The sequence below is a fragment of the Tupaia chinensis genome, unplaced genomic scaffold, assembly GCF_000334495.1.
Source record: "Tupaia chinensis unplaced genomic scaffold, TupChi_1.0 Scaffold000037_9, whole genome shotgun sequence".
Lineage (NCBI taxonomy): Eukaryota > Metazoa > Chordata > Mammalia > Scandentia > Tupaiidae > Tupaia > Tupaia belangeri.
Genome location: NW_006159492.1, coordinates 1,344,462 through 1,368,471, shown reverse-complemented (window position 1 = coordinate 1,368,471; position 24,010 = coordinate 1,344,462). Strand labels below are relative to the sequence as shown.

Genomic DNA, 24,010 nt, shown 5'->3' with positions numbered 1-24,010 from the left:
CACAGCCTTCCCACGGCCGTGGGCACTCCCAGTGTGTCCAGGTTGCCCCAGGACGATCCTGGCCCTCCCACACGGCCGCCTGCACCATCACAGCTGGGCGGCCAGGTTTTACCGTCCGTGTCCTCTGCCCCTCTTTCTGGCAGTCTTTCACTGCACTACCTCCTTACTCGGCTTCCCACCTCGGCCCCGTGGCACCTCTGAGGTCGGTTCTGTGCTTGCGTGGTCCTGACACAGCCTGGACCCAGTCACCATCACACCAACACGGTTGTAAAGGACAGTTTCTTGCCAGGGAACTCTCCAAGGAAAAGCTACAGATTCCCTGAGGGAGACTGTCTGGCTCGCAGTGTAATTCCCACTGCCTGCTACTGGGCCTGGAATATAGTGGGCGATCAGTTCCCGTTTGGAAAACGCACGACGTAAGGAATGGCTGTCTGGGGGAAGATGCAGAGTAACTGAATGGCACAACGGGAACACGTGGGCCGTTTTTAAGTTCCTTTATCCCCTCATCCTGTCTCTTTGTAACTGTCTCCGAATACGTTCTTCTTTGCCAAATACATCTAGTTTAAGATAATATTTCAGGCTGTTGTAAAGTCACTTTTTTTTTTTTTTTACTTTTTTTTTTTTGGAGAGATTTTTCACTGCAGGGCACGTGCGCTCGCCAGACAGACAGAGAGAGACATAGAGATAGAAAGCGAGAAATCATCCCCCAAGGGGGATGGTCACGTCACAATCCCTTCTCCTCCATTCTCCTCTTGGGATCTTGGGCACGCACGCCCATGCGCCCGGCGTGAGTTTTAAGCCACCGGGTCCGGGACACGAACCGCGGTCGACTACGTGGGAGTCCAGCGACATAGCCATTACGCTAACTGCTGGTTCCCAACACCAAACTATTTTTAATCTTGGGCACGCACTCACACGCGCCCGGCGTGAGTTTTAAGCCACCGGGTCCGGGACGCAAACCGCGGTCAACTACGTGGGAGTCCAGTGACATAGCCATTACGCTAACTGCTGGTTCCCGTAAAGTCACTTTTTCACATGTTCTTCCTTCACTGATTAAACGCATTTCACACATAAGCAAAAACAAGAAAAAATAAAAAGCATCCTTCCCAAGGCCACAGCGTGCCCTGGAGGCGTGGCATGTCCCCCTGCAGATGGGGCGGGGCCACCGTTACATACATGAAACATTATTTCCCCTCTTTATTCTAATACAACACGAATTAGAATTGTCTGGAAGGCCTAGGTGCCTGTGCCTTGAATGAACGCCGCAGGAAAGGTGAAAGGCGCAGAGTGCGCAGTGGTCTGTAAGGCGCAGAGAGGGCTCGCGAACCTGTCTCACGGTGGTGTGGTCTTTGTGCAGGAGTTTGACTGGCCTATGGAAGGACTGCTCGTCCGGAACAGCCCTCCCCTGAAGAAGCCCGCCCGTGAGCCGCCACAGCGCGTCCGGGTCCCCGTGAGACTCCGCGTGGTGCGGAACGGCGACCTGAAGGGAAACACGGCCCTGGTTGTGACTGGCCTCGAAGTGCCGTCGGCTGGGAACATGCAGTGAGAAAGCGTTCTTACCCTTAGACACTATTCTGCAGATGCTCGTCCTCTCCCTGTGCGTGTTATCTGGGGGGAAATTGTGCGTTTACCTAGGAAAAGGGCTCCCGTATTGGTTTTTGAAGATGAAAATAATTACTAAAACTCATTTGTTTCTGTGTTAGAAATTAATTTAAACTCCGCTGGTTTAGGCTAAGCACAGGAAGAGAGAGCTCGCTCTGCCATAGGGCTCGGCCTGTCCTTTCCCTTCCATCCCCGTCCCGGAAGGACCCTGGGCACATGTCTCGTGAGCCTGGTAGGTTTTTCAAGCTGCCAGGGATAGATTTGAACTTTGGTCAACCGTGGGAGATCCAGCTCTAGTGTACAAGCTTCATCTCTGTATTTGGGGCCAGCCTGATCCATGTGCATTTTGAATTATTAATAGCATTTTGTTTGAATTTTGTTAATGTATCTTGAAATGACTTGAACTCATGCATTGCTTCTTAAATACAATCTTGTTATTTAAGTTATTATACACATTTATTTATGCTTAAATCTTTGACGTATTTAATTTTAAAAAAGTTCTCAAACATATAACTTTATGTCACTTATATTGTTTCCTTGGAATAACATTTTTAAAGTTTATCGTCCTAGAAAAGGGTCAGTCTGCACTTTTGCTTCCATTGGGGCTGGGACAGGATCTCTGCGTATGGTCAGGATTTCTCCCACACTGGAGAAAATCATCTTCGGTATTGTCATTACATTTTATGACAAAAGGAACCACAGCTGACTGGAGAGCTCTGACGTGCAGAATGAGTTAAACACACTGTCCCTCCTATTATTAGCTGCGGTGTTACCTCTTGACCTTTCTTGTGAGATGTTTAGAATATTTGAGGCTGCCGATAATAGTTTAATATTACTTTCTTCACATTGATTAAATACACTTCATACACCACTGAGCAACGAGCAGCATTCAGATTGGCTGTCCACTGAACTGCCTGTGAAGATGATAAAGTAAAAAATTAATCTTCAAAGTAAAGTCAAGCCTGAAATTGGAATCTTTGACGCATACATTTCATAATTAGCTCATTCTGCTGGATGTAAAATGTGAGGGTAATGCCCTTAAAGTAGCTTTTGACTTTTTAAGAAAACGCACAAAGTTAGCACATAATTTCTTTCCCTTCCTACGTCGTCTTCTTTTAAATTCCATACCTTTAATTGATGGCCCGCAATTATGTACAGATACTATCTTAGCACATTAATGTTTAAAATGCATGGTGCAGCCTGTCACCCAAACGTGCGTCCGGAGATGGGCACATGTGGACCACCGGCCTAGCGAGGCGTGCGAGGTCCTTCCCTGTCTATCCACGGTGCTCAGGGGATAGGGCGTCCTGGCTCAGGCTAGGGTATTAGGGCTCACTTTGCGGCACATGAACTAGTGATTCCCTAGTCATTAAAACACACTGACATAGACCTGACCCCAAACTCTAAACTCTGCGAACGGTAATTGAACCTGATTTTTCTGAATTCAGAAGTGTTCTGTAGGGTCATAAACAGCCCTGACCACCAGTAGTACGAAGTATTAGGAGAGGATTAGAATTTTACTTTCTTATGTAAATTACTCATAATGTGAATGCTTATGTAGTAACATGTCACATCGTTTAATATGAAGTTTAATATTTAATGTTTACAAAGTAGTTTTTGAAACTCTACAAAGAAAGGCAGATTATTTTAGGACAAATCATGATAAATTAAAACCTTACAGTTTTCCATGTATTGAAACATGCTGAAAGATATTTGGCGATGTCTATTGACGTAGCAATCAAATCTTGGCTAATTTGTTTCAGAAATGTTAACACTGAGAGGAGAGAGAAGATCTGTGTCTCTAAATGCTGTGAGACAGAAAGGAGCCAATCTGAATTTCACCAACTTTTGGAAAGGTAAATACTTAATATCTTAAATGCAGACATCATTTTCACTTGAATGCTTGATTATTATGTTTTGCAGATAACACAGACTACATACGTACCTATCTAAGAGAATAGTTGTTAATGTAATGATTCTAGAGGTTTTAATCTGTGAAATGCATAAACTATGTGATTTTGTGATACCGCTGCTAATTAACCCCCCCCCACACACACACACACACACATACTCCATGTCAAGGTCTGGCAAGTTCCGTTAGCTTTCTGAGTTATCGACTCTATAATATAAATTAATCTCGTTCTGAAAATGTATGTGATAATTTTACATCTTACTTTGATTTATATTTGTCTGAATTGAGAACAAGGTGGTTAAATTTTTGTATTTTATTTACTATAAACCAGTTTTTAAAATATCACTAACCTGTATCATACTCGTAAAATATATTGTAAGTTTCCTTTGAATTCATATTTTTTTACCATAACAATAATTATATAACTGCTCAAAGGTGAAGCACCTGGTAGAAATTTTTTCTTTTTCTTTTTTTTTTTCTTTTGCAAAATGCGCTTTGCCAAACGTGAGGGGACAGTCTTGTTGAATTTAAGGAAAATTAAATGGTCTTCGGTTATTTAATAATTCACCAGACAGTTCTGAGATCTCTTTTGTTACTACTGCTCTTTCATCTACAAAAGCAGAGGCTGAAGAGCATGCCTCGGCCCTCACTGCCCGTCAGCCTTCAGAGCCGTGACGCAGAAGGACTCCACCCCCACTGGCTCCCCCTCAGGGAAATGGGGAGTCTAATTATCTGCTCAACTGTACTGTCCCACCTGAGGAAGCGATATTTGGGGGTATGCTTCACATAGCTGCGTCCACTGATGAGCAGTCACCTCCGACTGACTCACTGTGACAGTACAGTCTAACCCAGAGCATGGTAACCTGGATCTTCCACTTCTCATCTCCCAAAGGCCAGATCCCACCATGGGAATCTTTGGGAAATGTCCCAGTTCTCTCCTTCCGCGTTCATCCTCCTTCCCTCCCTGCTGCTCCATCTCTACCCTAACCTGACCGACTGGCTGCAGAGTCGGCCTCTCTCACCCCATTCTAGTTTCCACCTTTCCCTTTAGTCAACTTCCTTGTTTTTAAGACCAAATCTTTCCTTCCTGTGATCCTCTGCCTCAGCCTCCTGAGTAGCCGGCTCCAGGCATGCGCTCCTCAGGTGGGCCTGCAGCTGGGCCCTCCCATGTGGCCTCCCTTTCGGTCTCAGCTCAAGGAGCAGCAGCGTCTTACAGCATGCACCCCTGCAGCAAGGCTGCAACCTTAACTTTCTTAAAAGCAGATAAAATGCCAATAACACCATGGATCGAGAACCTTCGATGCTTTCCTGCTGTTGATGAGCTGGAAGCCGGGCTCCTTGGTCTGGTAACCTGAGTGCTCTCTCAAACTGGCTTCTGCCTTTTCCAGCTCCACCTGGCCCCTCCTCCTGCTCATACACTCGGTTCTGTCTTCATCCTTGTTGGTGAGCTACTATTCCTCCTTTGAAGCCTAACTCAAATGTCGCTTCCTTTGATAAGGCTCCTGCAGGAGTCATTGCTGCTCTTCTGTGTTCTCGCAGCGAACGGCCAGGCCCTGCTTGGGCAGCTCCTGCGACTTGGAGTTACGCTTGAGTTGCTCAGCTCATTCTTCCTGACCAGACGGGAGCTCCTGAGGGAGCAGAGAAATCGAACCATTCATCTCAGTATTCCTAGGACCTGGCCAGTGGTTGGGTGGGGTGGGGCTGGACACCACTATTTAATGCTGAAACGGGCTACACCTTCCTATTTCTTCTTTTTTTGTTATTTTAGAGAGAGATTTTTGCTATAGTGCATGAGTACATGTGTGCACGATAGCAGAAACAGAGACAGAAAGCAAGAAACCAACCCCTTGGGGGATGGCCACACCATGATCCCTTTTCCTCCCTTCTCTGGATCTCGGGCATGCTCACACCAAGCACCCAGCATGAGTTCAAGTCACCGGGTCCGGGACATGAACCACGGTCGACTATGTGGGAGTCTAGCGATGTAACCATTATGCCATCTGCTGGTCCCTACAACTTCCTATTTCAAAGGGAATTCAAAGACCGTTGAGATGGTTTCTGGTGGAGGGAGATAAGGAACTGCCTAGTGACAGCCGTGATCTTGGCGACCTTGGAGAATGAGCCCAGCTGCAGCAGAAACAGCCAGGGGGTGCTCTAGGTAGAAGGAAGAGTGGGAGCGCAGAAATAGGAAAGTGGGGTGTTGAGGAGTGAGAAGTCAAGCTCCCCCATATTGATCAAGCCTAATATTTTGGCGGACACTTGTCAAAATCAACTTTTAATCCTTCGGGAACCCAGAAGAGAAGAAATGTAGGTTGAGGAGGTTAAATCATTTGTCCCAGTGCCACCACTTGGCGAGGGGAACGAGACTCGAAGGGCTCTGATGGGCTCCAGAGCCAGCTCTGGTTGGTCGCAGTCCTACAGAGAGAGCTGTCACTAACAGTCCAGGCTCCCCTGTTCTGTTGTTTTTCTCTCTTCCCTGCTGGGAGAGCTCTGTATGCAAGGCCAACTTTATGTCTCCTTCTGTAGGTGCACTGAAGTTTTAAATTTACCTACTGCAGCTCAGAGATTGTTCAGTGAGAGGGGGAAGGAAATCTTTTCCCTGGAAGACCTGCAAAGAGAGGAGCTGGTAAAGATTTGCACTGGGGACCGGGGATGTTAATATGTGAACATTACCCAAGGAAAACAGCCTTAAATACAAGACTTCAGATGCTTGCCGCGTTTATTCTTATTTTCTCAGAGTCATCCTAACTCAACAAGCATCAGAAAGCAGTACTAACAGCTTCCCGTGTGCCCAGCCTGGCTTCCAGGGCTGTCGGTCAATGAACCCATTTACGTTACCGTCCCCCTGTGGGGTGGGTGCTTTCGTTGTGCCTGCTATGTTGAGGAAGGAACAAGCTATGATAACCAACCCCTGTGATTCCTGTCTCCGACTCTGGAGGGGTCAGGTCCTTCACTCTTTCTGAGACCTTCAAAATTCAGTTGTTCAATGATTTCTTACTAAATGATAGTTTCACTTTTTCAGGAAAAAAAAATTATTAGGTGGTCAGGAAAGTCATGGCGTATTTTTCTAGGCAAAAATGCCTCATGATTTTCCTGACAACCCAGTACACCTAATTTCTCACAGTCTATTTGGGTGGCTGGGGAAGCCTGAGAAGTGGAAGGGATTTAGCAGCCCAGCCTTTTCTCCCATTTATAGAATTCGAGGCATCAACTTGGGGGGAAAAACTGCCTTGACTGGTCCTGGCAATTCTCTGGACAGAGAACAAAGCTTGCCCCACGTGATCCTGTACTAGACCTTGACTCCTCTGCATGTGGAGACCCCTCCAGAGAGTCTTAAACCAAGTACCAGTGACCAGTGGCAGAGCTAGCATGACAGGGCGAACCATCCACTGTTCTTGGAGTCTGGTAGACTTATGTTGAATCCTTAATGCTGTCACTTCTGAGGTTTTATTCAATTTATTTGATTTTTATAGTGCTTTTCTTTTATTCTGCAGCTAGGCTTATTCACTGTGTTTTTTAAGAAAGAATGTAAGGTATATTGCATTAAAGCACATAATAAAAAGATAAATTTAGTTAAATGTCAGTATAGATGAAGCCACCAGGGCAAAAGGCGTATAGATACTGGAGGAGAAGATGGAGCCAGGAGCGATTATATATTTGCTAGAAATTAACCTGTCACTGCTCTGAGCAGCAGCATGAAGACGGATCCATAAACATTTACAGTGGCAAGTATGTTCATAAGAGAAAAAGAAGGCTGTTGTGCAAGAAGAAGAACTGAGAGAGAGAGAGAGAGAGAGAACTCCCCAGTGGAATGCGGTCGGGCCGCACCCTCTCCTCCTTTCTTCACCCTGTTGGGATCTGGGACGTGCACACACCGGCTGCCAGCACGTTTCCAAGCCCAAGGTCTGAGGTTCTGACCATGCCACTGGCCGGGTGGGACCTGGCTGCCCTAACCACCAGGCCGCGGGACTGGGTCAAGAAGAAGTTTCTGAGCTGTTCTCCCTGGGCGCTCGTAAGAGCTGCTGCTGAGTGTGATGGCTGGACAGGCGGCGCTGGCCCTGCCTGTGTTCTCCCCCACCCCCAGTTTTTATGTGTGCATTTCTTCATGCGCAGGATGGAGAGAGAGCGACGGCACCCCCGCTAGGGACTTGCCCCTGGGATCCACCCCAGCTTCAGTCAGGCCAGATCACACACATGCCCGGTGTACTCGGGGCAGTCCTAGTGCAACCCCAGGTGCGCCCCTGAGGGTCAGCCTTGCAGAGCACAGCACCTTACCTGGCACCACTGTCCAGGGAAGATGGCGGCCCTTCTCTTTACCGAGTTCATCTCAGCATGTCCCTGTCTTTCCTCACCTTCAGGTGATACAAATTCATTTAAACATATTCAAGAAATACACATAAGTTGGGCCAGCAGATGGTGTGGAGGTAAGGTGGCTACACCCACATGCCCGACTCCTGGTCTGAGTCCTAGACCTGGCAGCTTCAATCATGCCAGGTGTGTGTGTCTGTGTCCAAAATCCTCAGAGGAGAATGGAGAAGGGAGTGTGGTGTGGCCATCCCCCCCCACCCCGGGGGATGATTTCTCACTTTCCCTCTCATTTTCTGTCTCTCCCTCTCTCTGGTGAGAGCACATGCCCAACAGAAATTTTTTTGAAAATTTAGAAAAAAAAAGAAATACGCATGGCAAAATAAAGAGGAAGAAGTCTCATCTGTAACGTCATCTAGAGATACCCGCATCAACATTTTAGTGTTTTTACTACGAAGTCACTTGATAGCAGGGGTCTTTAAAGGTTTTTGTAGAATCAGAGAGTGCATAATTTAGGCTTTGGGGGCCCTACGGTCTCCATCACAGCTTCAGCCCTGCTGAGCATGAAGGCAGCCACAGACAAGGCAGAAATGGACGGGCCTAGCTGTGTTCCAGCAAAGTTTATGTAAATGAGCGGCAAGCCAGATGCAGGCTTCACCTTTCCAAACTCTGGTTTTTTCTTTCCTTTCCTCCCTCCCTCCTTCCCTCCCTCCTTTCTCTCCTTCTTTCTTTCTCCTCCTTTCCTAAAAAAATAGTTTTCCAAACCGCTTGTTGTGAAATACTCACAGTTCACAGGAAGTCACAAAGGCGGTGTGGAGAAGTACTTTCTCACTTAGTTCAGATCCCTGAAATCCGCCCAAGTGGCCTTTGTGGGCGGCTTGTCCCCTCACTACTGAGCAGCATTTCGCGGCCCGCGTTTTGTCTGGCGTCCCCGCTCGTGGGGCCTTCTGACTGTGTTGACGGTTGCAGAAACTCATTCCTGTGATAGGTGTATGTTTCCTGTGGGGAGCACTGGGTCAGTCCTGAGCAGTCCGTCGTTCAGCAACAGAAGCAGCTGTTCCTGCGGCACCTGGCCTCGGACGTTGGCAAGATCCAGGCCTTCTGCAGCGCCCGGAAGCTTGAGGGTGAGCGCCCGCTGCCTCGGCGCACGCAGCAGATAGCGTGCTTCTGTGAAAACCCCAATTTGTTTCCACAGGTCCCCACTGCATCTTGCTGTTTAAGCTCTTAAAATTCATTTACATACTTAACAAGGTTATATATTTTAGTTCATACTACATTTACATGTGCAAGAAAACAACCTTTTTCTTGTGTCTTTAACAGAGCTGGCCTTCTTTGTGAGAAGAAGGCCTTTCTCATGCATTCCCACCAAGCAAAATAGTTGAATGTCTCATCAGATTTAAATATTGTCACCTCTGTTAATTAGTCCCTTAAAGGAGGTCATTCCGACTTCTCAGTCTCCAGAGGCTCACTTCAGTCCTCTCCAGGATGGAGGAAAGAAGTCTGGAAACATCCCCTTGCTTCCTGGGCTCTATCGGCTGAACCTGTGCTGGGGGTGACTTGTGTTCTGATTTTTTGTCCAGACAATGCTCGGGGTGGGGGGTAATTACTGCTTTTTTTCCCCTCTGCTCCCTCCGGTCCTCAGAACCCAGCCATAACCGAGTGCCATCTCTGTGGTGGATTCCTCACTACAGAACCACATGGCCCTGCTGGGGCACCTCTTCTAGAAAGCTCCTTGGCCAGATTCAGCAAATCCCGGTGACAGCTGTACCTCCCAGAATCGCCATCCGATTCATGGAGCTGTTCTCCGAGTGGAGCGCGAGGAGCTCAAGCGCCGTCCGCATCATGGTGCCCTGGACAATGGCCAGCGTCCAAGCACGTCTTGGTCTCACTAAGATTCCCGAAGTCAAGCCAGGGGGCCGGGGGATGATCGGGACACCCTGTGCTGGTTTTCTGGCTTTCTCTGTTTTCTGCCTCAAATCCCTCGGCACCCAGAGATGGCCCCTTTCTCCAAGTTATTCCAAGCTGAAACCCTTGATCTGCTAAACGAGAGCTAAAATCGTGGCCCTCTTACAGTGCAGTGCACTTTGAATGTCGAAAGTTACCTTAAGAGTTTTGCTTCTCTTTCGTAACATTTCCAAGTTCCTTAAGATCCTCCTCCTTTACCCAGGAACCAGGGTGAAGGGCCTACAGAGAAAGGAAAAGGAGGAAAAAACATTAACATGATCTAAAATATTACCTTGTCATGTGTACTGAACTCCACACAGTAAAGCTGCATGTATGTCTCTTAAGGCATTAGGGCTTTGATGCGTTTGGATCCCAGAGAATGCGCTCAAGTGTCTATACATAGGCACTGTCTAATAACACCACTTGAGTAGTTAGAATATAGAATGATTATTTTTGGAAAGGCCTATTTTTAGCACTTTGGGCTTTTCTTGAGAGGAAAGAATCTACATAAATGAAGCGAAGTGAAATTCAGCCTAATTCAAAGAGCAGCCTATGAACAGAAAAATAGCTGGAAATGTTTTGCAATTGTATTTAACGTGCGTTTTCAACTTTCTGGTTTCTGCAATTGTAACGAACATGTCCTTGCAATTTGTATTTCTACTCAGGTCTTGTTTTGGAAGTCCAAGGTGACATTGTTTCTGGAGCAAAGCTTGCTGTGCATAAACTTAGAGCCGTTTTTGGAGAGGAGAAGCAAATTATAGAAGCAGAGGAAAAGCAAATGCAAAAAAGTGCTTTAACAACAGAAAATGCTTCCAGTGAAATTCGGTAAGTAATCAGTGTAGCCAGAAAAGCTACCTGGATGCTTTTTAAATCAGCTCTCACCCTGTAACAGCCCGGAGCCCATTCAGGGAACTCATGCCAAGTTTGTGAAACTGATGTCAGATGGAGAGCTGGAATTTCATTAGTTTTCTGGTGAAAGGATAGAACTGGAGCATCAGTGTTTAACCATTATGATGATACGCTTTCAGTAATATTGTTGCAAAGACACGATATATATATATATATGTATGTGTATATATATATATATATATATATATATCTCCACTAGATATACATATATACATGATGTATGTAAATGTATGTATATGTGTGTATGTGTGTGTGTATATATATATACATATATTGGCCAGAGGTCTCATGCCCTCTGGAATGATTGAATGAGTTTCCAGGGAGAGACAAAGAAGGAAAGTAAGAAAGCAGCCCTCATGGGGCTTGGTCATGCCACGCTCCCTTCTTCTCCTCTCCCTTCTTTGGGGATTTGTGGCATGCACACACATGGCCCAGCGTGTTTCTCAAGTCACTGGACCTGGGACGCAAACCACAAGATTGGCCACGTGGGATTCAGCCGTCTTAGCCTGTCAGTCCATGGGTTAGCTCCTAAAGTTATGTACCAAAAAGACTACTACCTTGAAATTATAGGTAGACATCTATTTGAAGAACTCACCGTGTTTTATTCCCGTAGACAGTGGTCTCGGGAACAATCGAGCTTCTTCCCTAGCAGAGGGAAGCTCGGATGCACGTTCATACGTGGTTCCATGCTGATCCTCGACACGGCTTTCTGGCTGGCCTCTCTCTCCACAATTGCCCTCCTTCCACTGCTCCTCTAAGTCCCACTGTGGACAGCTGTCTTTCTAATACACATTCCTTTCCATACAGCTCTGTGGTGGCTACCGCTGCAGACAGAGAGATCTTGATCTGGAGTCCCGAGCCTTTCTGACCCTCGCCTGTGCCCACCTGCCATGGGCCCTCACTGGCCCCACACCCACCGCCCCCCTATGCTTTTCCTCCTGACACAGGAGCTCAAGCTCTGGCTCAGAGCTTCAAGCTGCCGCCTGAACGTGGCCTCTTCCGTTCGTGCTGTCATGGCCTTCGAGCCCTGTGCCAATTTCTCTCCATCTGAGAGTGCCTTGAGTTGCTCTTCACACGTCTGTAGGCCGACCCTCCATCACTGAGAGCAGTTCTGGCCCAGGAACTCGCTGAGGGCAAGGACTTGGTGACACGTGCTCTGCGAAGAGCAGGGTAACCAACTTGAGTCACCATTTCCCAAATGAGTGAAGGAGTGATCAAATGAGTTTTCAAATTATAAAGCTGAAAATAGCAGTCAATAACCATGGCAGTAATTATGACCATTAACTTGTATGGCATTGTTACAAATTGTTTTAAAATACTGTTTGTATTCTAAATTGTAATACTAACTTCCGTTTTAGGAAACAAACTTTCCCATTTTGATGGATGATTGTCTGGGCTTATGATCTGACACTAACCAGGCACAGAAGGCATTTTCCAGAGAGAATAGTTTGTCCTACGTGGCATCTTTCTCAAATGGTTAGGGACTTGACCACAAACTTTCCTGTCACCCCCTCACCTCTGAGTTATCGGTCTGCACTTGGAGAAATAAACAGAAAGTAAGAAAAAGGAAGAAACGTTTTGAGAGCTAAGCTCTCATTGTCCTGAGTCAGAGATTTCATCAAGGCCCAGGTCCCTGCGTCCTCCAGAACACAGTGTGGGTGACTCCTGCACGGCCCAGCCAGGCGCTCCTTCGGTCTCTTGACTGTGCTCAGTACCAGGTAGATCGGTGTCTCACAGCCCGGTGTGCGGTGTAACTGACCCGCTAGCTGGACATCTCTGTCCTGCTTCTGTTTCTCGGGACCGTGCCCTACGCCTCTTCTACCTGACGCTCCTCAGAATACCGATAGGTTTATCAGTGCACGCGCTCTTCTCCAGCCTGACTTCTAGCCCTGGAGCCTTTTCTAATGACAGGAACTAGAATCATTTTACATCAGAAAGTCCCTGTACGATCCCAGGCTTTCTTACATAGCTTATTTGGAGGGTTTTGAATATGTGAGACATGGAATGACTTAAGGAGGGACATCCACAGAGCGAGAAGCCAGACCTACTCTGCACGAAGCGGAGTGACCGCTGGCCCTGTGTACAGATGTCTAGTAAAAACGGTCGGAAGCAGGATGACGCGGCAGCACTCGAGCACTGATCTGCATTGATGCTTTACGGGAATAGCATTTCAGAACACAGAACTTGGAGCCTCTTTCTTATTTCCTACCAACTTGTAGGAGCAGGCCCGAGCCCCTCCTCCCAGCGCCACCCTCCTCGTGCTTGCTGCCCCTGCCACACAAATGTCCTCCCTCCGTCCCTCACCAGGGCCAGGTGAGGTCTGCTGCCTTGAGGATGCTTCGCTTTGATCCTGCATGGCTGGTGCCTCCCCACCGTCCAGGTTTCTGTTCCAACGTCACCTCTCTGAACCCCTGGTGGAGTAGACTCCACCCACCCAGCCAATCTCCAACACAATACCCTGTTGCAGTCCGCTCTGGCGTGCGTTTCTTACTCAGCATCTGTCGTGTCTCTTCTCTGTAGAATAGACGCTCTGCAAGGACTTACTGCTGTCTTCAGCACTTGGAGCTCTGTGTCTCTCGCACAGTAGATGCTCACTAGGTATTGGGGAAGGCCTGCTGTGGTGGCACAAGTGCAAGGTGCCCCTGCGAGGTGCTCAAGCTGTGTGGGAGGCCGGGGTGACCCGTGACTGCTGTCCTAGCTAACTGGGAGGCTGGGACATGGAGATCACCATACGGCAAGGTCCTGTCAAAAATATCCCTCTCTTGGGACCAGCAGGTGGTGTAATAGTTACGTTGCTGGACTGCCAACCATGGTTCAAGTCTCAGACCCGGAGGCTTGAAACTCACGCTGAGTGTGTGTGTGTGTGTGTGTGTGTCTGTGTGCACGCGTGGCTGAGATCCTAGGGGGAGAGTAGAGGAGAAGGGATTGCGGTGTGGCCATCCCCAAAGGGGGTGATTCTCATGTTCTGTCTCTCTGTCTTGCGCACACATCCTATAGCAAAAATCTCTCTTAAAAAACAAAAGTCCCTCTCTTTGTCTCTCTCTCATTTATTTAAAATAAAAAGAAATAGAAAAATGGTTAAAGGAATGATAGCTAAGTAATGAATGATTAGTTCTGTAAATGAATGAAAGAACAAATGAATAAATGAATAAAGCAAGATTAATTTTGGAAAGAGTATTCTAAAATTGACTTGATTAGGGGCCAGCAGGTGGTTAGAGGTTAAGGTGACTGGATCCCATCTGGGTGACTACTTGGCTCAAATCCCAGTGTCCTGAGAAACAAAGTGGGTACATGTGCAAGCATGCCCAGAATTCCCAGAGGAGAGGGGAGGAGAAGGCACAGTGATGCGGCATCCCCTGGGGGGTGAATTTCACTCCCTGCCCCAGTCTGGGAGCACTTAAACTAATAACAACAACGACGAGACTTGACTCTACTTCATTTTCTAGGAAACTTAAGAGTATATATAAATTCTAAGTAAAAAAAAAATAACCTCTGGTTTCAGGAGAAAAATCTTGTTTGCACCTTGCTAGTTTTGTTAAAACCAAGACTGTGTTTCTTCTTTTCCACTGGGAAGGCTGCGTCTTTAAGGTTGAACACAAGATGGCACTGTTGTCTTTAGTGGGCAGGGAGGCCAGCCGCTACCTCTGCAGGTCTGACTGAGCGGTTGTACCCACCACTTTCATGTCCACGTGCAGTATTTCTGCTACGCTTGAGAAGCGTGTGGTCATCTGTGCTAACACAGAATCTGTCCCTGAAGATTTGCTTGCATGTACATCCAGTTATCACAAACCTTGGCGATCGCAGTCTGCCCCGGAGAACCTTATTTACACGCCTGCTGCGGTGCCCGCGTGTCCTGCCTGTAGCCAAGCAGTGGTCACAGGGTTGCATGACCTCACTGAAGGCGAACGTGCTCGCAACAGTGGCCCGGAACCTGATACGTACAGGTGTGCGGCGGCCACTGCTCCCCTGCCCGGCTAGGTCTTACTGAGAAGCCGGAAGCCTGGCTCAGTCGCTCCTACTATGGGTATTTACTCCAAGAGTCCTAGTGTGTGATTTCTGAGTAAAAGTGGCACATGTGTGCAGATGCTAGTCGGGTCTCTCTGGAGGTCTCGATGAGGAGGATAAGTTAATCAAGATTCCTCATCATTGTCTAATGAGTAAACTTCATGAAAACCAGTAATCTAGGCTGTGCTGTTTAGACAGAATTATGACCCACTTCCGGAGCAGGCAGAAAGAGTCTCATTACAGTTCATCATGAATTTCTCAAACTACTGAGTAGCCTTAATCTGTCTCACTTTTGAAATATAATACATGGCCCTATTTCTTCTGAGGAAAGGTAACAACGATAAATGCTCCCTAGTATGTGATTGAGGGATTTTAATTGTAGTCATACATTGAGACGTAATTCTGCATTAGTAAGAAAAGGTGTTTGGATGTTAGGCACCCTTATGGAAACAGGATGTGGTGATCCGCAGGCATCCTGCAGGGTGTGGTTAGACCTCACCTCGGAGCAAGTGCTGGGAGCAGGGCGGGAATTCTTAGACTCGCTCATGTTGCTTCTGGACCCCGATAGAGACGCGCACGCGAGAGCCCACCTCTGAGCGGGGCCTGTCCCACGTCACTCAGGTACGCCTGGCGGGAAACGGCATGACCGTGGTGTGGATGGCAGTCTCCCCAAGACAGTGGAAGGAAGGCTCTTCGAAAATGTGGAGCCACAGAAGAAATATAGGTAAAAAGTTTCGAAGGATTCCTGTTAGAGACCTCTGCCTGGTCTTAGGCTGCCACCCAGACGCGAACACACCCTGAAGGTTTTCCCTACTCTTTCCATCAACACAGGCATGTCTGTCTTCTGTTTTTGATGAAAGAACTTGCAAACCTTTGTGGGAAGGGCCACTGCCCATTAGCCTCTGTCGTGCAGGCAGGGTAATGTCATCTCCTGTCCCTGTCCTTTCTTTTCTGCTAAACAGGAAGCGTGTCCACCCTCGCCTCCTGAGAATTTAGCACAGAGCCTCTGGGCTGGTAGAATGGGCGTGTCATGATCCGATCAATGAACATGTAAGATGCCCTGATGCCATCTAGACATTCATGGTAGAATGCTCTTTTTTTCTTTTTAATTTTATTTTTTTCTGGTCAATGTCCAGTGAAATGACAGGACTCTACAACACATGGCATTATTCTGTGATCTTTCGACACTAGCACATGGTATTATTCTGTGACCTTTCGGCGCTTGCCACCATTACGGCAGCTGCTGGATTATATAAATTAAACAGTTTGGGCACTTCAACATTTAGCATCTGGCCGTGCACAGAGAGACTAGACGTTCACAGACTCGCTGCCATGCACTCTGATATCTAACGTGTTTGATAACCGCCTCATGCAGTAATCCTTAAGAAGGAAATCTCTTTAAATGAGTTCAGCGTATTACTTACTTTTAGCATAGTCTGAATTCGTCGAGTAGATGGAAGGGCTTGGGGAAGGGTGCTCTGCCCTGCAGGGTCCTGAAGACAGAATAGGGACAGCGTCATCAGGACAGAGATCCCGCTCTCCTCTGCGGATTCTCAGGTGCTCTGTCTTCTCCTCTTCGCTTTTGAATCTGCTTCTCCCTCTCGAACTGCGTTTTCTCTTCACTGGGACGACCTTTGTCTCTGATGGATTTCTCAGACGCCCTCCTGGATGAACATCCACTGTGCCACAACGTGAGCTCAAGTGCTCCTTGTCACCTCAGTCTGGACTGCGGGCTGGGTGTGACATGACTCACCAGCACAGGGAGCTCAACTCACGGGGACCCTCGCCCACGGGCCCTCCAGCCTCTGGCTCACTGGGACATTTCTCTGTCACTAACGGAGGTTTATTTTGTTTTATTTTATTCCAGCCTTTCACTGAAGTGTAACAAATTGCAAAAGCTTGGCCGTCAGCAATTTGAATACAGAGATGGGCAGATTATCAGCCATGCTGTTCCTCAGCTGGTCTTGGGGGTACAAGGCCCCATCCTCCGCTCGGGCGTGGAGGTGGTTCTGGTGGAGAGGAGCTCTGACGGCAGTCACCAGCACTGGGTGCACCGGGACGACAGCAGGCAAGTCTGTTAGGTCAGGGCTGGAGAGGCCCTCAGAGGTCTGGCACGGCCCCGCAGAGCAGCCAGGGTATAGTTGAGGGCTTTGGATGTTCAGTCTAATTTAGCTCATAACTTCATCCTCACCGAAGAAGAGAAAGAGCGTAAAATCAAACATAAACACTAAACAAGCTACATATAATTTACTTGCAGTCAGATTCAGATAAGGAATGTTCAACCCGATCAACTGGGTATATAGTTTTATTGGGCCATTGGGCTCAAGACTGGACTCTCATCTAGTTTTATGTTTATAGTAAAAACCAAATAAAAATTCTTAAAAGCTCCCAGTTTAAAAATCTTGGGGTACCTTTCATTTATTTAATCCCCACCTTCCCCTCCACACACACCTTTAGTCTCTCCTCTACCTTCATAAAGTCGCCAATATGGCTTCCACCTCCCACAGTAAAAACGAATTCTCACCTTAGCAAATATATGAAACGAATTCAATGTCTGGCCTTGGATCAAACCAACTTCTAGTAAAGGTTATCTTTACGACAATCAGAAGAAATCTAGAACAGTTCGGCTAACCGATTTTTAACTGTTATTAATTTTGTTGGGTATAATAATATTTAATAGTTCTGTTTAAAAGAGAAATAAAAATCCTAACCAGTTGTATAAATACTGTAGTATTTATAGATAAAATTGAGAGAACGTTCTAGCAAAAATAAAAACTAAGAAGAGTTGAGCCTGGATGAAACAAGAATGGCAGAGCGGTCAGCGTTGTCAGGCCCGTGCCAGGCCCACGTGATCCATTGTGCATTTCTTTTTGTTTTCGAACATGTTTGAACATATCTTTAACTTAACGAGAAAGAAAACAGCTCCCTGTTTTTTAGGTGGGTCTGCTTCAAATTCTACCGTTAGCATGGCATGGTGGGGCTTTAGGGGCCTCTTCAGTCTTTTGAAACCCTGTACAGAATGTATATTTGTCAGTGCAATTCTGGGGGTTGGGGAGAGCTATGATTTCCATGGATTCTCAGAAGGTTTGTCCTGCAAATGGCTTATGAATCTGTGCTTTGAGAGTCGGCACAGGTGGCCCACAGGGAGGAGAGGAGCCAGCCTGGCTCCGCTCGCCGTCTGACAGGAGCAGAGCTACCAGCCAGGGACACTGGCAGGGCTTGTTTCGGGAGGGCTGGAATCCTCTGTGGACACAGCCGAGTGAATGCGTTCTGTCCCCATCCTCCTGAGAGAAGCTCTCTGCAGTGTGGAGCTAAGATAGCTGGTTTTTGTTATTGTGAAAAGTTTGCTCTGTAAGACCAGAATTTATTCACTCATTTATTCATTCATTCAATACCTGCAAAGAGTTATTGACAGCAGTGTGTTAGGGGCTTGTGCTTTAGCAAGGACAGAACTCACGCCCAGTGCCACCCCAGCATCTGCGATGTGGAGCAACGTCCCGCTGCCTCAGCTTCCTGTCACAATGAATGTCTGCGCCTATGCCTGAAGCGGGAGTTGAGCATATCTCAGCTGAGTCTGGAGGGATGTGCCCACAGTAAAAACGAATTCTCACCTTAGCAAATATATGAAACGAATTCAATGTCTGGCCTTGGATCAAACCAACTTCTAGTAAAGGTTATCTTTACGACAATCAGAAGAAATCTAGAACAGTTCGGCTAACCGATTTTTAACTGTTATTAATTTTGTTGGGTATAATAATATTTAATAGTTCTGTTTAAAAGAGAAATAAAAATCCTAACCAGTTGTATAAATACTGTAGTATTTATAGATAAAATTGAGAGAACGTTCTAGCAAAAATAAAAACTAAGAAGAGTTGAGCCTGGATGAAACAAGAATGGCAGAGCGGTCAGCGTTGTCAGGCCCGTGCCAGGCCCACGTGATCCATTGTGCATTTCTTTTTGTTTTCGAACATGTTTGAACATATCTTTAACTTAACGAGAAAGAAAACAGCTCCCTGTTTTTTAGGTGGGTCTGCTTCAAATTCTACCGTTAGCATGGCATGGTGGGGCTTTAGGGGCCTCTTCAGTCTTTTGAAACCCTGTACAGAATGTATATTTGTCAGTGCAATTCTGGGGGTTGGGGAGAGCTATGATTTCCATGGATTCTCAGAAGGTTTGTCCTGCAAATGGCTTATGAATCTGTGCTTTGAGAGTCGGCACAGGTGGCCCACAGGGAGGAGAGGAGCCAGCCTGGCTCCGCTCGCCGTCTGACAGGAGCAGAGCTACCAGCCAGGGACACTGGCAGGGCTTGTTTCGGGAGGGCTGGAATCCTCTGTGGACACAGCCGAGTGAATGCGTTCTGTCCCCATCCTCCTGAGAGAAGCTCTCTGCAGTGTGGAGCTAAGATAGCTGGTTTTTGTTATTGTGAAAAGTTTGCTCTGTAAGACCAGAATTTATTCACTCATTTATTCATTCATTCAATACCTGCAAAGAGTTATTGACAGCAGTGTGTTAGGGGCTTGTGCTTTAGCAAGGACAGAACTCACGCCCAGTGCCACCCCAGCATCTGCGATGTGGAGCAACGTCCCGCTGCCTCAGCTTCCTGTCACAATGAATGTCTGCGCCTATGCCTGAAGCGGGAGTTGAGCATATCTCAGCTGAGTCTGGAGGGATGTGCCCGGGGAAGGAGAGAAGGACCCGGGGGAAGGAAAAGCCGAGTGCAGTGAGTTCGACTCAAGAACACTCAGCTGCTGGCAGGGAGAGCGCAGTGTCTGCTTTAGTCAGTGTGGCTTCGCCTTCCATCGGATGCTACTGCTACGGGGAAAGCAGGGGGAGGTGAAAGCTACTTAAGTGAAAGCAGGAGGAGAGGTTTGCTTAACACCCTGTGAGATGTTGGGCTGTGAACGGTCCCGCCTTGGAAAATCGGAGCATGTGTAGCACCAGGAGGAAAAGGACAGTCTCATCTGCCCTCCTCCCACTTCAAAACACTCTGCGACTCTGCCCTCCTGAGAGCTTCTCGTGTCAAGCCACGAAGTGAAAGGCAGTTGGTAGAAGGGATACAGGGCTTTGATTATTCCCTACTTGGAAACTTCAGAGTCTAGAGAGAAGAGATAGAGGCCCAGGGGCTCAGAGGGGCCAGGCGAGCTCAGGAGCACGTGAGCCACACCCTAGGACTCCCAGGCGCACTTGGGCAGGCCGGTTCCTGCAGACATCTTGCTGAGCAGGCGTGGCTCAGTTCGGGACAGTAACAGTTCCACGGCAGCAGTCTGCTTGCGTGGTGACCGCAATTTGGAGCTTTCTTCCACATTTCCCCTTGGCATGGTTTGTTTACTTTCATGCAATTGGATATTGAAACCCGTTTGTTCCATAAGTGAATGAGGCCTAGCGAACCTGGGTTATACGGAGTAGCAGAGACCCTCAGAAAGTTCCATGAATGTTAAACACGTCCTTCTACCCCTCCTGCCCAGGCAGTACGATTGTGTTTGCGCGTCTGGATCTGTACACAGAGTGCGGGTAGCTCCAAGGCAGGTGATGGGGGTACTGAGGACTGGCACTGTGCCGAAGGCGTTCTACCATCACTCCTTTTCCATTCAGTCCTTCAGCCTAGAACTGCTTTTCATTTTTATTTATTTGTTGTTGTATTTTCGTTTGTTTTCTGTTTAAAACAGAAAATAAGTAGAAATCTGACATGGAAGCAGTTGCCAGCAGGCCACCTGATGGGGAATTGTGGCTGTGAGAATGTGGGGCAGCACAGTCTAGGCTGGAAGTGCTGGAAACCAACGAGAAGGTACCGGAAGGTCACAGGAGGGGCTCAAGGACACACCCACCTGACTCCCAGCCCCACAGTAGAACAGTCCAGGTCAACACTGGAGATAATCTGGCATCTTTCTCCCATTTTCAACTGTGGTACAATCTGAGTTAATCATTTGGCCTCCGAAGGGAAATACTCAAAAGTCCTCCGGAACAAAAATCCCCTCCACAGGACTCAGAATCAGGGAGGAGAAGACACAGTGTCATGGAATTTGGCACTGGACGAGATTTTTAAAATCACTGAGACTTACAAAACAAACAAACTGAGGCTCAAAACAACTAAATGACTTGCATGTGCTTATAATGTAGGGCTGAAGGAGGGACTGGAATCGTGCTGGCTGTTGTGGGGGATGGGGTAGGTTCCCACCCTCCTGTTTGGCACACAGCAGGCCCCCTGCAGAATGTAAGCAGTACTCTGCTGTGTGGGCAAGTGCCAGTCAGCCCTGCTGTTGGCGCATGGCCTAGTGGTTAAAGGAGGCAGATCCCACGTGGCTGACTACAGCTTGAATTCTGGCCCTACCAGCTTGGAGAACATGCCAGAACCATGTGCAGACATGCCGCAAATCCTGACAGGATGGGAATGGAGAAGGGATTGTGGTGTGTGACGTGCCCCACTGGGAGGCTTTCTTCCTCTCTCCCCATGTCTCTCTCTCTCTAAACTCACCCTCCACCAATTAGAAAGGAAAAGGAAGAAGTCAACTAAAAGCATGGTGGCTGAGCATGGCAGAAGGCGCTAGGTCTCTTCTCTTCTCGGCAGCATAACAGACAGGCAGCTAGTCTGGGCACTTCAGACAATCGCAGGTTAATTTGCATAATACTCACAAGTGCTGTTAAAATGCAAAATGTAAATTGCGCTCCATGCTGAGGCCACAGCAATGCGCAGCTCCATTCTCTGGTAGGAACAGTCTGGATACATGCTAAAATGCTAGTTCATAAAATCAAATACCCATTCACGTGGCTGACTACAGCTTGAATTCTGGCCCTACCAGCTTGGAGAACATGCCAGAACCATGTGCAGACATGCCGCAAATCCTGACAGGATGGGAATGGAGAAGGGATTGTGGTGTGTGACGTGCCCCACTGGGAGGCTTTCTTCCTCTCTCCCCATGTCTCTCTCTCTCTAAACTCACCCTCCACCAATTAGAAAGGAAAAGGAAGAAGTCAACTAAAAGCATGGTGGCTGAGCATGGCAGAAGGCGCTAGGTCTCTTCTCTTCTCGGCAGCATAACAGACAGGCAGCTAGTCTGGGCACTTCAGACAATCGCAGGTTAATTTGCATAATACTCACAAGTGCTGTTAAAATGCAAAATGTAAATTGCGCTCCATGCTGAGGCCACAGCAATGCGCAGCTCCATTCTCTGGTAGGAACAGTCTGGATACATGCTAAAATGCTAGTTCATAAAATCAAATACCCATTCGGATTTCCACAGATACCTCATTTACTAACAACAGAAGGAAGAAAAGCACTGTAAGATTAATAGTGATTCTCTTATAGGAGCAGGAGTGACTTTAAAATTTCTGTTATAATTTTTACTATCTTTCCCAGTACTTTGTAAATTCTTTATAATGAGGACATATTATTTTATGTTCAGAAATTTGAATTAGATTTCTGGAATTTTTAAGTCTTGAGAGGAAAAAATATTTTACCTTTATAACAGATCCCCTCTCACCATGTCGCCTTTTCTGCCATCCCATATCATTACATTTCGTATTCGGGACAACTCACTTTCCACAGCAGGAACGTCTCTGCTGGTTTGTAATGTAACTGTTCTGGCAGGAGCAATGAACTGGCTTTCAGCACAGATGAGAACCTCGAATGCTTGGTTTGCTTATTTTTTTTAAATGATGCACCGAAAGAATTTGAAGGCTTTAACTCAATAATTTTGTTTTGTTTTTCAGTCAAGGAGGCTTAGTTCTAATTAAGATCACCAAAAAAATTGACATGTATCTTGGACTAGTAAGGAAAGCTCCTCTGGAAGAATATTTGAGCAAAAGCTGTAAGAACACGACCATTACTAATAATAGCTCGTGCTGCTCTGCACCGTAAAGGTCTGTGCATTTTATGTGCACCAGGCATTGAATGCACACATTACGCACTGGCACCCCGCTTGGCGGTGAGGAAACCCAGGCACAGAGTTGTTAAGCAGAGCCATTCAGTGCTGAGAGGTGGATCCAGTATTCAAACTGGGTGGCGGCGGAGAGGTTCCTCTTAATCACTCTCACTGCATCCGGTAATAGCAAAATGGAGGAGGAGGACACTTTGATCTGGGTGTAGTGCGGAGTTGAACAGGAGAAATTCAATAGAAAGATTTACTAAACTCTGACAAAAGGTGGGACGTATGTGCACGTGTCGGTACACGAAATGTTCCACTGGGTGTGGTTAGCTGGTGAGGCCTGAGCAAACTCTGGTTATACTACATAGCAGAAACCTATAGCACTTCATTTGTGTTTATGTTTATATCCATAGCCTTTTAATCCTCCATGTTTTGTTTGGGCAATAGCTCTCTGTGTGTGTGTGTGTGTATATATTTATGTACTTACTTACCCTAGGGCAGAGGGAGAATACCCAAAAAAGGACAAATTTGGAATTGGGGACCCTCCCCAAGGTTGGGCTGAGACTTCACTGAAAAGGTGGCCACAGCCCTGAATGGCAGAGAAGCTGCGGTTTGGCCAGAGTTGGCCTGTGGCGGCTGGGCTAGCAGGAAGCCGCCCTTCCAAAGGGAGGTGGAGGTGCAGCAGTGCCTGGGCCCACCAGCACGCAGAGGGAGTGGGGGTGGCCCAGCAGGACGTAGCCACGCTGAGAGGGCAGCAGGCAGGTCCCTGTGCGAGTGGGGACTGTGAGGTGCCCGGAGAGCGCGCGTTCTGGACACCTGGCTGGAGCAGCGCATCCCCGGATCTCTTCACTCCCAACCACAGATCCCATACAGCAGCCAGAAGAAACAAGGGCATCTCTCCTCCAGCCCTGTCCTTCCAGCACTCTCCCCTTAGGTGCCCCCTCCCCACCGGTAGTGCGGGGGAGAAATGTTTCAAGGATCCACGTCCATTACCTCCGAGCACGCCCGGAGCTGAGAGCAGCGCCTGGACAAGGGGGAGTGGAATCTGGTCATGCAGCCCTGTAATGTGAGTAACTCTCATTTCCCAAGGACCTTCCACCTGGTGAGCAGCCCAGACCTCGTGCTGGCGGTGTCTCTGACCAAGACTGAAGAGGGCGTCTGTGGCTGCCCCGTTATCGTTCAGGTACATTGTGTGTGGGCTAAAGGGTGAGCATGGTCTAAGTACTTTTAAGGAAATTTCCATGCTTCCTTGTGGAAAAGAAAATAGCTGTTAAGAGAATCCAATCTTGAATATGTGTTATTGTTAAAATATTTACAATAAACCAAAATATACGTCATGATTTTCTTGCTCTAACAGTTACTGAAGTCCCGTCCAATGGTTGACCGTTGAGAAGTTGTCCCAACAGCACGCACATAGGTGGTGGGTACACTTGAGCGATGGCCATTAGATAGACCTACATTGATCAGCAGG

At 47.4% G+C, this 24,010-nt stretch overlaps 1 protein-coding gene across 1 annotated transcript in view; it reads left to right on the top strand.

Moving 5' to 3' along the window:
• DCDC1 (doublecortin domain containing 1) overlaps positions 1–24,010 on the top strand; it is a 224,732-nt gene that overhangs the window by 156,838 nt on the left and 43,884 nt on the right. The window contains exons 13-19 of the mRNA XM_027772760.1: positions 1,358–1,542; positions 3,366–3,458; positions 6,041–6,140; positions 8,808–8,943; positions 10,429–10,588; positions 16,545–16,745; positions 23,629–23,722. Coding sequence (XP_027628561.1) covers positions 1,358–1,542; positions 3,366–3,458; positions 6,041–6,140; positions 8,808–8,943; positions 10,429–10,588; positions 16,545–16,745; positions 23,629–23,722 — 969 coding nt within the window. The remainder of the gene's footprint in view (positions 1–1,357; positions 1,543–3,365; positions 3,459–6,040; positions 6,141–8,807; positions 8,944–10,428; positions 10,589–16,544; positions 16,746–23,628; positions 23,723–24,010) is intronic.